The 17,176-nt window shown below is 33.8% G+C and overlaps 2 protein-coding genes across 24 annotated transcripts in view; one reads left to right on the top strand and one right to left on the bottom strand.

Annotated features, from left to right (window-relative positions):
- The window catches only part of LOC145935871 (uncharacterized), a 271,196-nt gene that overhangs the window by 26,920 nt on the left and 227,100 nt on the right, over positions 1-17,176 (bottom strand). The gene's annotated exons all lie outside the window — the stretch shown is intronic.
- The window catches only part of Raskol (Ras GTPase-activating protein raskol), a 370,271-nt gene that overhangs the window by 302,064 nt on the left and 51,031 nt on the right, over positions 1-17,176 (top strand). For 2 of the 20 annotated variants that reach the window (XM_083037550.1, XM_083037549.1), the window contains exon 1: positions 4,718-7,362. The exons of the other annotated variants lie outside the window; for them this stretch is intronic. In XM_083037550.1, the coding sequence (XP_082893676.1) occupies positions 6,492-7,362 (871 nt within the window). In that variant the 5' untranslated portion in view covers positions 4,718-6,491. Of the gene's footprint in view, positions 1-4,717; positions 7,363-17,176 lie in introns of those variants that run through there. 20 annotated transcript variants of the gene reach the window in all.

The raw sequence follows: 17,176 nt of genomic DNA, 5'->3' as shown, positions 1-17,176 counted from the left end.
AAATAGATAAAAATATTTTTCTATTTTTATTAATTATATTTATAATTGCTTTAAAAAAATTCTATATACATATATTTGAGTAAAGGATTGTGTCTCACATAAATATTTGACTGCAATTACTTGTTTAAATTTAGTTTCTGTATTTACATTATTTTTATTATAATGTATTATACAATACATTATTTTTTTATTATAATCTTTCGCAATTCTTCAGATTGTGTGTCACGTAATAGGAATTTAAACTCGATTACAACAAATGAATTAAATTGCAAACATTCCTTGTATTATTTTACGGTTTTCTAGCTATTTTCTCTAAGCATTCTATACGTTTCGTGGAAAAAAAATGTTTTCAATTGCAACACTGTATTATGATCGGCGCTAACTCATTTAAGAGTGCAGATTCCTTGAAATTCCTCATGATTCCTTGCGCGGCGGATGCTGACGAACGTCGTCTTTAAAAACGTGCTTAGACGTCTATTTTCGATGCTTGGGAGAAAAGCAGTAACGTTAAAAACGTGCTTTTAACTGCGTTTCCCCGGCACCGTCATAAAAATGCTAATTATATGCTGCGCTCAACAAAAAATCCGTAGTGGAACAAACGATTCGATATCCTTCCATCGTGCTCTTTTCTAAGTTTCTCACATTTTGGAGCGAAGCGACACACGGAGGAATCGTGGACGGGAAATTTGTTTTCTCTCGTCGAAAATAAAATACGCATTCCTCGCCTGTCAAACGTAAAAATGTTCAATAGCATCGGCGCCAGAAGTGCAGGAACTCTATAGCAAAATCAATCTTCTCTCTCGCTAAAGGAATTTTCTGAGCAAACGCGCCGCCATATTCACTACAATAAATCTGTGAGAGACTATACGAATCTGATCGTATACCACGCAAAATGAAATTTCTCTCTCTCGTCTCCGTGTGCGTAGGCGCACGCAAAGAGAATCCTCGAGATTATTGTTCGCTTTGCCGTTGCAATTGCATCCGTATAAACGCTCTCTCCGGGTCATTATTCATTTTAGGCGGCGGCGTCGCACGTGTCAATCAATCAAAGAAGAAAGCGCCAGCGCCGGATCCCGCGAATTATTACAATTAACGATGTCGCAAACGATCGCGTCTCACGACACGCGGAAATTACATAATATAAATCTCTATAGAGATTTATAATTTGGATAAAAGTGAATACACTTTCTCGTTAAATCAAAGGTGAATAATAGAAATAGAAAAGTAACTCTTTTTCACATACACACATAATTTTTATATTTTTATTTTTTATATTTTTATAATTTTTATGTTTTTATATCTTTATATTTTTATATTTGTTATATTTTTACATTTTTGAATTTCTACGAAAAGTTATGTAGGTCCTCGAATGAGAATAAATTGACATTTTTTTACAATATATTATTTTTTAAAATATACTTAATATATTATTTTTTAATGCTTTGTTACAGATAAACATTCAAACTTTCTTTTAAATTAGTTGAATGCTTCAGAGTTACGTTTTGTAAAACACGTATCGTGAAAGATATGCCACCGCGTTAAATGCCAAGGGTAACTTACAGCTTATTTCTTTCTAATTCACTTAACCAATTGTGAACATGCGTCATTGATTATGCATGCGAACATATTCTAATCAATACGATTGTACGCGACATCAATAAATCTAATTTGCTATAAAAATCAAACTGGCTCTAGTTATCGCAAGAGTGAAAGGAATCGCCCTACACCATTGCTTTAAAACACGCTACGAGGAACAATAAATATTCCAGTTCTATATCTATGACTTGATATAAAATAATTTATATAATACTATACGCTTACTCCCATTTTTCTCCCCTTAAATGTTTTTAATTTTATATTTTGCGCGCGATTTATATTTATGATTTATGACATGTGTAAGATTTTTAGATTCCTTTTGTTTTACGAGAATATTAAAAGGTTAAAAGTATTTTAATTGTTTTGTAGAAATTCTAAAACATTGTATAATTAGTGTTAAAATCTAAACATCTTACACATAAAATGTTTAAATTATTTTCTTGTACATTTTTTATCCTTATTTATTATTTTTATGATCCTTATAAAAAAGATCTTAATCGCTCAATAAAAATGAAAAGAAAAAGAGATCGAAAGAAAATTGTGCACGAACCGACAAGTAAAAGTGAAATTTTCACACAAATTTACTTTTGACGCAGATTTTGAAGTGCGTTTTGGCATACACACGTTTTCTCCAATTGTAATTGGAATAAATTAATTACGGAAACTTTATGTGGATACATATATATAAAAAGATTTATATTGTCCATCGAAACGCTATACGAATAGGATCGAAAAAGATGTTGTTTTTCCAACAGAGTTTCGAGCAAAAAAGAAACATGAGATAGAAATTCCATGCACATCTCTGTAAATCAAAATGAGTTTACTGAAGTTCGAACAAATCGCGAAATATTTTTAATTTAAATTCGTGAAGGATTGTAACACAACGCATACACATAGTTCAAGCGCACTCTTGTTTTAATGAAACTTGCGTTTCAATCGACGAAGATATCCGAAATTGGAAAGAGCTTTTTGTCATTAGAAAAGAGCTGGTCCCGGCGTCGTCGCATAAATCGCCTTAAGCCATCTTAGGCTTTCAAGGGACGACGCAAGCGTCGTTTTCAGATCCGAACGTTTCACGCTGAGCCGACGTTATTTATTGGGCCGCATCCTTTCTCACTCCTTTTCACTTGGTGGATTTGAACGCATTTTTCTTACATTTGCATACAAGAATTTTATGATGTAAATTTTTATGCTAGTAAAAAGTAGCTTTGTTATATAATTTTTCAACGAAATAATATTTCGTAAAACTTCGTTCACTATAATAACAAGTTACTACGATAGAAAATAATTAGTGAAAATGGAATTAGAATCTAAGAAGATATAAATCATGAGAAGATATAAAATACATAAATTATAGAAAATATATAAAAAATATATATAGGATATAAAATAATAAATATCTATATATGATAAATATATTTAAGTAAATATATAATAAAAATAAAAAATATAAAATGATAATACAATATTATTGTACACATACACACACATACACACACACACACAAAACTTTTTTTCCATAATTAGAATCGTTAAAACAAATTGTGCAATATTAATTAGAGAAATTAAAGAAAAGTTAGTAATTATTTAACTTTGTAACATTTTATTATATCGGTCGTTGGCATCTATCTCCTTCCGCTTTCATTCGCGGCGGCCCTGCGGTTTTCGTGGAATGAAAATTGTAATCATAAACTATCGGTTTTATGCTATAGAGTTTCGAAATGGAGCGGCGCGAAACAAGCAGGAAGATGGTGAAGAAACAGTTACAGACGGTGATCCGGTTGAGTCATAGATTTTCTCGGGCATGCATAATTTGCCGGAGAAAATCGTTGCCACTTTTTTTTATTAAGGATCACGAAATTCACACCACATCGATACAGACAGTGAGAAATAATCGCCGCGTTATAAAATCGCGATCTATCGGAAATAACACCGTAGTCAATATCGTAAATTAAAAAAAAGGATTGTCGCGTTGACAAGATTGCAGTTTGTTCTCGTGCAACCTTCTCTCTTTTTAGATTATTTTTAAAATTGATTTTTTCTTATTTACGCCCAATCGGATATTATCATGCTTACGTATAATATGGCGGAAATTGTGCATAGTTTCTTGATGCATATAATCTCCGGAGGCGTAAATCGAAACTTCCAAATGATGGAAACGTTTTACATCGCATGTCCATAATAATTAGTGTGATTACGATTAAGATATCTTGCAGCTGAAGTTATCTCTCCGGGTTTATCATTGTGCCTTAATTACTATATACAAACACCAATCTTAATATGCTTTCACATTGCTGTAATATTTTTTTTTTAAATAGTATATTGTAACTTGTGCAAAAGATGATAAATAGAGAAAGATTCGAATTCGATTCGCGATAATAGAACTTATTACAACTTTCGCGGCAATTAATTTGCTCTTAAGCTTTAGACTCTTGACAGCATCTCTTGCATTTTTCTCACGGGTTTCAAGAGCCATTTTCAACTCGAGTTTTGTTCCGAATTGTCTCGTCCAAAAATTACAATATATATATATATATGATAGATAGAACTATAGGAAATTTTTGTAAATTAAGAAGTTATCACAATTTTTATTTTTTGTAAAAAATGTTTTTTTCTTTATTTCCGCGAGTAAAACAAAAGTTTTATATATATATATAACCATAGGTATATTATTTATTAAAATACAATGTATGTATTTATAAGACTCTTGTATTTTGCTCGCGGAAATATAGGCACATTTTTTACAAAAAATAAAAAAATAAATAATTATTCCTTATTTTTTTTAGCTCTATATATCACATATTTCTCATATTTGTTCTCGTCTTTAAAATAATAATAAAAAGGCATAAGTTTTCGATATCTCGCTCTCATGATTTAAACCATCGTTCGATGTTTTCCTTCTTCAGGCACATTCTCGTATGTATAGAAGAGTGTATCTCTACATTCCACCATGGAGACCAAGCACTTCCAAAGTCTGGAAGTCTGGTCGAACGTAGCATGCACTCATCGTCGATCCTCTGTCTCTCTTTCTCTTTCTCTGTCCCTCCTTTTCAAGCATGCCGAGAAGACCGTCGTCGATAGAGCGCGCTGGTTGCGCACGCTTGGATCAAGTCCGGCTGGTTGGATCCAGATAGTCGTGTATCAGTCCGCGGTGCGGTCGATCGTGTTCGTTCTTCGCGCAGGAAAGCGAGCGCGCTCCTTGAGAATAAACGCGGTGCGAGCAAAAAACGCGCTTCATCTCGCTCGCGCGGGTGGACCAAGTCGCGGCGCGATCGGTGAAAGACAGAGAGAAACAGAAACAATCATCACGCGCGAGTCTGAACGATCGTGAGAGAAAAGAGTGATCTCGAGAGCCGGATCGCCGTGACTCACGAGAAAACACCTCTTACTTTTCTCGACAGTCTCTCGGGGACTCGCGATCGCGTCGGAGTTCCGTGTGTGCGGTTATAATTTGAGTTTCCGAGTTAAAAAGTTTCGAGAGAAGTGTATCTGGGTGAGAGAGAAGAGAGTTTCTTCCCCGCCATCTCGCGAGATGTGCTAGGTGATTCGCGGCTAGGTGATCATCAGCTCCTCTTCTCCCTCGTTCACAATCGGTGAAAAAAAATTGTTACTACGTGTTCGGAATACGCAAACTCACAACCTTTTCTCGAAGAGGCATCACAACTGTCGAAGAGAGAATCTGCGGACAGGATGGAGTCTGCGACGCCGCGTGAATGATCGATGACAGTGATTGCTCGCGCTATTCTGGTGTTTCGAGAGTGTATCCACGCGATTGCGTGTATTCTGTTTTTTTTTGGTCCCGCGAATTTATAATCCCACTCCCATAAATCCCCTGGACCGATCCGGAACAATCGTAAATTTCGACTGGCTTTGCCAACAATTTAAACGCGCGGATTCTTCAACCAATTGCACCTGTAATCTTCATCTGCATCTACTGTTTCATCGATATTTTTTACAGCGGAAAAAATTCATGTAATAACAATATTGAAAATAATATTGAATGGCTAAGAACACGTAGAAAATATCTTTTTTTTGCACGTGAAACAAGCTTAAATAAAACATAGCTAGGAAAAAGAGCTAGAGAGAGTTGTTCAGGGAAGAGTCGACTTTGCCGAGGAGGATACGATGAAGAGTGGTCGCGCGTTCACGGTTCAACGCCTCGCGATATCCGCGAGTATCAGTCAGCTGATATTCGTCTAGTACATCATAAAACGACGCGCGAGCTCTCTCTCTTCAGCCTAGGTTGCGCTGTTCGATAGGCCGCCTATATTTAGCGCGGGCGCCGGGAGGGAGAAAAGGGACAGAAGAGGATTCCGAAGAGGCGAGTCGGTGCACGACGACCTCTCGAAAGGGTCGTCACGGAAAACTGATCCGATCGAAAAAGAAGAGAGAGAGAGAGTGAGAGATATGTAATCATTGTCATTATACCGCGGCCTCGAAGATTGTATGCACCCGATTCTCCCGATTAATCGCGCCTCCGGAGGCGGGATCCTGTATCTCTCTGTTGCTACGAGATCTTGAAGGCAGTTGATAGCAGGGACATCCGATACGCAAAAATTCGATGAGAGAATGAATCGAAGGGGGGAATTGTTCGTGTCAAGTGATCGAAACGTAGTATCACATGTGTGTGATATAGCCAATGCGAGTACAGTGTTATTATCAGTATTATTATCAGCATATTTGAGTTTACCGTGATATCAACGTGGTATTCGATAAAAATCGCTCGACGAAAATTCGACGTTGAAAAGAGAAAAAGGAGTATTATTTATTTTATTATCACCTTCAATAAATCGATCGCGCTATAAATGTCACGATAGATTTGATGACAGTCGAACTTTTGACAGTTGGTTTCGATCGGATAACAAATCGCGACATTATTCGAGAGATGTGAAGACATGCTGACGGCTGAAGATCCCGAAGAGTCGCCCAAGAGGCGGTCCACGTTCTACGTGTCATTGGATGGTGGCGAGCCTCCTGTCACTCGACAATCGGTCGCTAAACTGACCAAGGGTCACTCGGCGGACGAGAAGTTCGTTTGCAACACCTTCCCCATCGGCAGCACGTCCAAGACTTCCACGAACGGTCCGTTGACACGTACCCTGAGCAACAACGATGGCTTCTCGTCGACCGCGAGAAGAAACGCGGACGAGACCACCGGGTTACCCGAAGTGAGGGGCAAAGTTCAGTCGTTGACGAGGATTTTCGAGGCGTCCAAGTGCGACCGGATGCCCCCCGGGGGTCAGATGGGAGAGCAGAGAAAAAAGGTGGAAAGGACGAGGTCCTTCAAGACAATCGAACGATTTCAGAGTCGGTTCACCGGCAGGAAAGAATCCGGCAGCAGGTCCAAGGACAGTCGTCTGAATAATACCATCTCCTGCTTCGAGGTGGAAGACGATGCCGGATGCGGGAAGAAGCCGTCGAATGCTGAAGAGAAACCCGCCGCGACGAGGATCGTCATCGAAGCTCCAAAGACCTCGTCCTCCCGCGGTCATCAGGAATCGAGAGGCAAGCAGGGCACGACTTTCACGAACCTGCTGATTCGTAGGACTCACAGCACGAAGCTGTCGAGGAGCAACAGCACGCTGGTGCGTATCGGAAGACAGACGTCCGTCGATAGTCCCTGCAACGCGGTTGCAAAGACGACGGACCTTCGTGCTAGTATAGATAGATTCAAAGACGAGGAGACCACCGAGGATCCTGCCGATGACGAATGCGTCGAAGCGTCCGTCTTTGAAGACGTCGACATCGACGGCGGAGTACATTCAGGTAAACGAGTCTTTCCGGTTTATCACAACGCTTAGATGGCTTCTCGATCTTTGAGATTGTCGATCGGATACATTAAACACGCGATAAAGATACGTATGATTGTTTAGCGTAATTATAATTGATCGCGCAGGTTATCGCAATTATATGACACTGAAATTGATATTAATCTATACATAAAAAAATAAATTAATAATTCACGCGATTCATTGAATCACTGTGTACATAAATTTATTTTCTTTTATATTTAGATCTGATTAATATTTATTATCTAAGAAGAAAAATTGAAATTTTTTCAATTTTAAAATGATAAGAAAGTTGTAATATAAATTTTTATGTGTGGTCTTATTTATATAAATTTTTGTGTTTTATATATATTAACATTTTAAAATTATATTTTATAATTGTATATAAATTTATTTTCTTTTATCAGATTAATATAGATCTGATTAATATTTGTTATCTAATTAAAAAGTTAAATTTTTTTTCAAGATAATCTCAAAATAATAAGAAAGTTAATATAAATTTTTATAGTCTTATTTATATAAATTTTTACGTTTGATATCATACGAACTTTCTTATCATGAAGATTAATATAATCTACTAAAGTTATTTAGATTCAACATGAATCATCCTCGCGTTGTTTTGATAGATCAAAACGTTCGCAAAAGTAGTGCGAGATGTGTATAGTAATATTAAATACGAAATCAACTCGCGAGATAAATTAAGTCGCGAGATCGTCAGAACGTTTTTGAAATAATCATGCCGGTTTGCCCAAGCAAGTAACGAGTGTTAATTACCCGCTTCCGCAGGATCTCTCTCACACCAGCCTTTAAAATGATTTTTGTTTTCGGCTTGATAATTACCTACGGAATAATTATACATCGCGCCGTTCCACAAAGCTGCGTTTAGAGAACGCAAGCGAGATTTATGAGACGCTCAAGATTTGAAAGTTTTATCAGTGGGATTCTGAAGATTTACTTAATAAGATCTCGGGTAAACACAGGTCGTGCTGCTACCTGCTACTGAGAATGCTTTATGGCTGTCTGTAGGATGTTTATTACACTTAATTATTTTCAGAGAAATCTATGTGCAATCGAAGATTTTTTATAAAAAATGATTACGAGCAATTTGAAGACTATTACATATACATTAATTAATATAATTTAATTAATTATTGAAAATAATTTAATTATTTGATTGTGATAAAATATCACATACTTATTGTTAGTTATGAACTTAATTTGAAGATTCGAGGAAAAATTATACGCGTGACAAAAAAATGTTGTTTTTTTTTCTGCATTATACTTGATACATAATCGATATTTGATATAGAAAAGAAAGAGAGCAGATTAATTATCTTATTTCGGAGATTGTATGAAGAATTGTTATACTCATACAGAGCATTTTGCTTCAAGAGGGCAACTAGGTACGGCTGTTGAAAGCATAAAACTTTTACGAACTACGGTATAATCGTAATTACAAAGTGCAAAATTACAGAGTGCATTCATGGCCAGAAGGTTCCGGCGACTTTTAAGGGGTACATAATCATTATAAGGTTATACGCTTATAATGATTATGCGCACGAGTTGAAATGACGTTACGCACTATCGCATCTTTTTCGATAATGTATAAATGTATATTAGTGTGAATGTGGAATTTTTGCGGATGAGATGATGTTCTTTACGCGGAAATATTATTAGTAATTTCGTCGATTACGTATGAAATTTTCGAATATTCTTTATTGCGTTCGAAATGAAAAAATAAAATTTCTTTATTTTATCTATTTCATCTATTATATTTATTATTATTATTTTTTTTTTTCCAAAGAGATCTCGAAAGAGAATCAATATCTTTTTTATCTTATTTTTTGAAAAATCGAAATTTCGCATGATTTGATAGATTAATAAGAGTCTCGAGCTTCCGAGAACAGAGATAGAAATCATCTTGTAGAGGTAGGAAACTTTCTAGGAATTTTTGTCAAGAAAGACAGTAAAGAGGGGTGGGAGAGAGTCGCATGAAAAAAATTATATTAAACAATTATATTTTATTAAAATATAATTCGTTTCGTTTATTCACTCTGCATTGTCTTAAGTAGCGTAAATAAGATGTAAGACGTTTTGCATAAAAAACTTCGTAATCCTTATGTTGTTTAAATCTACGATCTATTTCGCGAGGGCTCACACATTTCTAGATTACATCGAACTATTCTGATGTGTCGATAAAACGAAACCGAGCAAAATCTTGCGTCTTTCTGTCGAAAGCGACACGCAATTCGCTCGATAGTGATAACTTTGATATTTGCGACCGTTTGATTGCCTTTTTTAGCGTGCAATCTTTCGCATGCTAATTTTGTCAGGAAAAACATGATGCTGCGCAATAAAGATCTTCCGTGAAAAAAATGACAAAGTAGTGAATTATGTTTACATTACTGAGGACGGTCAGAGGTTGAGATGTATTCAATGGATCTTTTAGAGATCTGGTCGCTTTTCTAGCTATAAACTATCATTGGAGCAAATGCTTCTTTTTAATGGATTTAATGGATGACATTTTTTTAATCTAAACTTTATCTTATAGAATAAAATAAATAATATTACTAGAAAATATAATTTGAAATACGCAGCTGTAATTTTTTATAAAAATAGTTTGACAGAATTGTCAAGTGCAAAGATAATTTATAGAAATGCCAGAGAATTTTCAAGTTAAAATATTCAATCAATGTAAAAAGGATCAGGCTAATATTTATCAAACAATGTGTTGTCAAGCTTTACTTTCTAATGAAATGGTAAAAGCTAGGAGAAATGCCCAAGTGTCTTCCTCTTATTCTTTTCACTATCAGTCAACAAGTAGCGCGTTAAGTCATCAATTTTCAGTAAACTTTCATCGGTCGATTTATATTTAGAATCGGGTTCGTGCAATGTTTTCGAAAATATAATGCATCGCTTTAAAATCAGAAGATTTTTAAGCGCGAGTTTTTTAAAATAATTAAGCATTCGAAATTAGAATTTTTCTCCACGACAACATAACAATAAAATTTTGATGTCAAACATGAGCTTTACAAGAACTGGGAGGAGGAGAATAAAAAACATCGGTCTCTATATTGTGGATCTACTTGCACTAACCATGCTGTTGTGTCGAAAATCGTGCGGTAAATTGGACAGGCTGAGTGACAGAAATAAACGAGGGGAATTTTACGGCGGCCTCGTAAATCAGACCGATACAACAGGGAGGGAATGGGAGATCGAATTTCGCGATTCCGCCGACGAATTCATTGGTACCGTTAGGGCGACAGAAGTTGCACAGAATGAACGAACGCTGCGTCGGCAGCCGCAAACCATCTTAAATTAAAGAACCGGAAAAATATACATGCGTTGACTCGTAGGTTCTTTAAACGCGTTATTTACATCCGCCGAAAATCGTAATTAGAGTAAAGTTTCTCTGAATTCCTAAAAATATAAGCTTATCTTTTTAGGAACAGGACATGTATATGCAAAATTGTAGAATATATTTTATATATATATAATGGAATATATAATATAAATATATATTATATTTAATATTTAATTAAATTTTTAATATATAATATTTAATATATGATATTGTATTTATACATATAATATATAATATTAAAATTTCTTTGAAAAAATAAAGAAATTAATATCTTAAAATTAATTTATTATTACTAATTATAACGTCGACAAGATAATTTTTTTAAATTAGACAGATTATTCGAATTCGTTCTTCTTCTTTCAACTTGTACAATAAATCGTGAATTTTATCATTATGATATCGCACCTGTAGGAGATATGCATATTATTTTTGGCGAAGATTGACGAGATTAATAAGTCCGAGAAGAATGCGATTCCCGAGACATTTGTGTGACTAACTAGTTTGTGTCAAAACACGTGATACCGTAAACCACCGAACGATGTCCCACCATTCACAAATCGCGGCCAGAAACCTGCATCGACATTTTGGGAACCTACTTATGCAGGTCCATTCGTTCAGCCACCTGCCCACCTCGGGTCCAAGTCGAGAGAAAAAGTCGTCACGATTATAGTTCCCTCGACTAAACTTCCCTGACATCGTCTTTTTTCTACACACACACACATACACTTACTTGGTATTCTTTTCTAATTTTTATTCATTCTTAACAATTCTTAAAAACTCATACAATATGTCGTTAAACACTTTCGAAAATTTAATTCTAACATTAAGTAAATTAAATTTGAATTATCCATACATATTGCGATATAAATAAAAATATCAAATAAAAAAATCATTTAAAATCAAATTATTTTGCACAGATGCAATAATAATAAAGAGAATAAGTAATTTGATTTGTAAATAAATATCTTTCATAGTTTGCGTAGTTTATATAATCTATAACGTATGCACAAGCTCTTCTGCAAGAGCACCATAAGGTCGATATCGCACGATATCACTGTTTGGATCATATTGCGATAGTGTTTATAAAAAAAAGAGATATCGCACAATCATCGTCATTTAGTCATCAAACTTTTAGGATTTTATTGTTCCACATGATAATGATATGAATGCTTTTTTCACGTTTATCCTGATATTTGTCGGATTTTTACGTAAAGAAAAATATTTATCCCCTGGATTGATTCCTCACGAATACTTGAAAGATTCGATCGAATTTTTGTCGTTGTCTCTGTAAAAAATCACGATGACATGATAGATTGCAACCTTATCTTGGCAGTCTCGAGATATAAGAGAACATGTGTGTCGCTTTGATTTCTATTCCTCCATTAACTCTTTGCATAAATTATATGGAGATATTTGCTAGATCACTCAATCGAAAGAGATATGAGATTAAAAATAAAAGTAGAAATAGGGCCGAAGGGCAAGAGATAGTCATTCGAATAGATTTTTCTTGTCGCAAAAAAACAACTAATTTAGAAATACGAGACGCAGTATTCGTACAAATTAATGACAAATTAACAGATGATTTCAACTGAAAAAAACATACAAAACAAACAAAATTATATGTATTTGTATATGATAAATTTTTTTGATATTATAAAAAAATATCTTGGCAAAATAAAAATTCAAATAAAAATTAAATAAACAATCTAGATTTATGTTTAAATAGATTTCATTCGAAAAACATTTTTATATTTGATTTTAATCACCTAATTAGCGATTTGATTTTTTTCGAATGAATTTTTCGCATCTCATCTAGAGATCAATCTTTATACTTCACGGTATAGTTTAGCGATAACGGTCAGCGATATCAATAGACGTTAATGTATAAGATAACGACACGGTCCATTATTGCGACCTCGTGAAACGCCATCGCGCTGACTTAATCGCAGATACTATAACGACGTCTCGTTGACGGAGTCCTTCGCGCGCGAGAATGAATGGGATTTCAAGGCGCGTTGCACAATGTAGATCTCGTTATGAAACGATTTCAACATGGCGTTACTTAATTATGACCGATCGTGCCATTGTCGATTTAACTCGTGGCCTTACGTTTCGTGCTGCTGATGCAATTTACATATTTACCAATTAAATCTTTCATCGAATGCAATTTGTTTGATGGTATTCCACTTGAGACTGATTATAACATTTATTATATTCAATGGGATTAGTGTATGGTAATTAAATTATAAATGTTGTATTAAAACTCACGAAAAAAGTCATCTATATAAAAAAAAAAATAGAATTATATTTAGAAGTATACATATATGTGAATTATTCTATTAAATATTAATTTGATCAAATATTGCATATTGAGAGAGAAAATTAGATTTTTTTGTGAATTGTCAAATGTGAGAATGTGAGAATCTTTTCTCATTTCGGATTTATCACTAAGGCAAGTGATTCTTCGATTCATTTTTCGTTTTTCTATAGAAACAATGATTTCATGATTTCATCGACTTGTTCCCATTTTATTTGTGAATGTGCTGACAGATAAAGACATTTATATGAATTTTTTCATTAGCTCAACTCAAAATTCTTCAAAATATTTTATTCTTTTATAATAATTTTTTAATACATATTGCAAAAGTAGAAAAATGTTAATGGGGCAAAAATAACAATATCCAAAAATAATTTCAATAGTTTCATATTTTAAGTTTTAAAGAATTTGTGATTTTTTCATTGTAAAAATGCAGTCAAACATTTCTTAAAGTGCTTCTTGATAACCCGAAATACAGGAGAGATACGTCAGAATTTATTTTTTATTGCTTATATATAGTTGACCCACGCGTCACAATATGTCAGAGTGAAATTCTGTTAGTCAAGGTAGACTAACAGTCGACAGAGCGCAATTACACAAAGTGAGCGGATTTCTTCCCTTTCGCCCCACGGCGGCAATTGGTGCGTGAGAAAAGCGAATGATTACAGAATGTTGCATGTCAGAAGGTGGTAACAAAACCTGTTTTTTTTTTTTTTTTTTTTTAAGCACGTAATCATTTACGAATTTTTTTTGCAGTTTATTGTCCAGAAAACTGAACTTTCTTAGGATTATCTTGAGATTCTTAGAGAACAAAAGCCTAGCATTTTTCTCTTTTCGTTAAAAGTTTAAGCTTAGACGATAGCGATGGATATTTATCAATCTTAATGTTAATTAATTATTATATTAATTTCATTCATTGACATTATAAACATTTTATCTATGCGACTACTCTTATTTCTTGCGGAGAACCGTATCAACAATTATTTATTTCGTAATAATTGCATAATTATAATATAAAAAGGAGAATTCTAGAAATAAAATCGTGACCAGATGATCTTGCTCGCTGACATATAGAGCGCATTATTTAAATAAAATTAGCCGGAAATACCTCATTCAACTTAATTCAATTTACCGAACAGATAAACATAAATCAAGGAATATACAAAAGGATTTCGCTATCGTCGAGGAAGTAGGGCGTGGTTGAAAAAGAAAACAGCTGTGGAAAGGTCACGGATTAAAATTGTCCGATTAATCTCAGGTGAAAAAACGATAGGCATCATAAGCGTACAGATAGACTCGTAAATTATAGACATGTATATATATTAACTACAGGGATATTCTTCTACATTCTATGCTTTGCAATGCGAATCAATCCTTATAACGGATTGAATTCTACCTAACGGAATATTGCTCGAGTTAATCATTAACAGCCCATAATTAACAGCCACCGATTTTATTTTGTTTCTCTTATTAGAAAATTAATTTAAAATTAATCTATATACCTAGATATCTAGATATCTTCGAAGATTAGTATTTTGATTGGTAGAAAATTAAACGCACATAAGTAGCGCAAGATAAATCTTATCTAGATCTTCTCGCACGCGCATTGAAGGCCAAAATCAGCCTAATGTTTATGCAAGTTGGCCGTTAATAACATGCGTCACCTGGTATAGGCGGGTCCGAGCATTTTGTGTGTTTAGGACTGTGGAGAATTCAATGGGAAATAAGTGATGGAGATGCGAAAGCGATGCGCAGACGACGTTGACGTATGCAAATGCGTCCATTTCTTTTTCTCTCGAAGATAAAAATCGCGTGACACATTTATGAGATCCCTCGTCTACAGTTGTATCGGCAAACCGTAGTACATTTCGACAATAAGTATGCTAATTTCCCGGTTGCTGCACTCTAGTTTTCCGATAGGTACATTACAACGTATGCAGATGTATAAATTGATTCAAATAAATTGAAAGATCTTGCTTATTTAGCAAAAAAAAATTTTCTTTAATTCTAAATTATTTTAAAATTGTTAATATAATTTTTTAAATAAATGTGTGTACGGCTTAGATTTATAGAGTTATTATTTATGTATATTATTTATAAAATTTATAGTTTATTATTTTCACATAGTATTTTATTAATACGTTAAACTCGCGAAAAAATTTATTACATGCTTTTCCAATTTAATAATATTAATTTAATAACATTTATAGATGATTTATAGATAATCCAAAAATTGGAAGTATCGCTTATTTCGAAAAAAAAATTTTTTTCTTTAACTCTAAATTATTTAAAAATTGTTAATATAATTTTCTTAATAAATGTATATATAATTTATAGATTTTTGCTGCTACAAAATTAATATATAGTATTAATTCTCTTTGATAAAACTTTATTTATTCTTATACAGTAGAATTTATAGTTTGACACACGGTATTTTATCAATGCGTTAAATTTGACAAAAAAAAAAAAAAATGTTACACGCAGGTCCAATTTAATTAACGTTAATTTAATAGCACTTATTTGCTGCGTGCCAATGAAATTAACTTGTTTGCATAGGAAAAAGTATTCGTAGAACTAGCCGGCGATACTGCGACTGTATCTCGCGACACATTTTTTCATCTCGTTTCTTGATGATCCACTTTATGTTTCGCGGAACAGCAGCTGACTTTATCAAGTTCAAAACGACTCACCGGACATGATGCAAGGGTCTCAGTGCGATTAATTTACTACACTAAAAATGAGCTTGTTGTCTGTATGAAATAATATGAAAAGTACGAAACTAAAAAGAACAGTGATTTTTAAGAAAAATTCGTAAAATGATATATAATATAATAAGATTTTAAGTAGAAATTTTTACTGAATCATCAAACATATATTGTTTTAAAGATTTTTTTAAAGATTTTTATTCGTGATTTACCGTATACATTAAAAAAAAAAGATTTCTTTAAAGATAATTTCTGATTTTGTGAGCCATCAATTCTTATTGATCCAAAATATTGAAAAGTCTCTTCTAACCATAGTAATCAAAATAATTGGCATAATTTGGGTATGAAACTTCCTCATTTTTCGTGTCTGAATGTAGCCACCGGAAGTGACATCAGGCGGACGCGTGACAGACGAGCGGATCGGAATGAGTTCGGCGGAAAAAGTGTACGATACACGTGTCCTACAATGCACCCGTTGAGTAACGGTTGGCACAAATGCATTGTCGAGGACACGATCAATTGAGATAGCAATTTGCTGCGAGGTTAGCGACAGAATTGAGCGTTAAATTGCACGGGGGTGAAAACGTAAAAATTAAACGGTAAAATTTGTGTCACCTTAATTGAAAAGGAAGCACGATTCGCAAAAAAAAAAAAAAAAAAAGAATATTTCGCATGCATTATGAAATCTGACACATCAGGGATGACGATGCGGCATTACGTAATTAACTTCAGTGATCCGTCAAGTTTGTATAAGCAATAATTATTATTATTCGCGTTATGTAAGTAATTCTATATTCGATATTAAAAAGATTAAGAATGATATAAAAATCTTAAAGAAAAAGCTATTTTCTTTGATAATTGTAGGTATATAGGACAAAAATTCTTTTTATATTATTTTTTCTACTTAAGAAATGTGTATTCATATAAAAATTATAGATGCTTTTTATCTTAAATTATGCCATTTTTTTTTAATAAAAAATAACTAAAATTTTTTGGGAACGTTATAAAATATTTTTTTCTAAATCAAATTTTTAATTATTATATAGCGAATATTTTGAATTACGTTAGACGTATAAAATTATATGAAGTACTTCCGTTAACACGCTGAAAGCACTACGAATCTGTTTGTGGGGAGCAACGAACTCGGACGATTAATTACAACAGCTGATTAGCGACGCGCGCGAGCGCGGTAACGTAATAACGCAATTAATCTCGCGATTGTGATTAATCGACGCGTCATACTTTCTACTTTCGAGACCACCGCATTACACAATATACGCTGTTGTAATTTTTTTTGCATGAATCATCGTAACCTTCTGCATTCATACGCATATATCATATTAAGAATCACAATTTGTCATTTTTTTTTGCACAGAATACATTAACCTAATTAAGCAGATAGTAT

This window comes from Prenolepis imparis, unplaced genomic scaffold (genome assembly GCF_030444845.1).
Source record: "Prenolepis imparis isolate NDT839.2.m4 unplaced genomic scaffold, iyPreImpa1.0 SCAF_5, whole genome shotgun sequence".
In the NCBI taxonomy this organism is placed as follows: Eukaryota; Metazoa; Arthropoda; class Insecta; order Hymenoptera; family Formicidae; genus Prenolepis; species Prenolepis imparis.
Note: the sequence above shows the minus strand (reverse complement) of the source record. Positions and strands in the feature narration are given on the sequence as shown.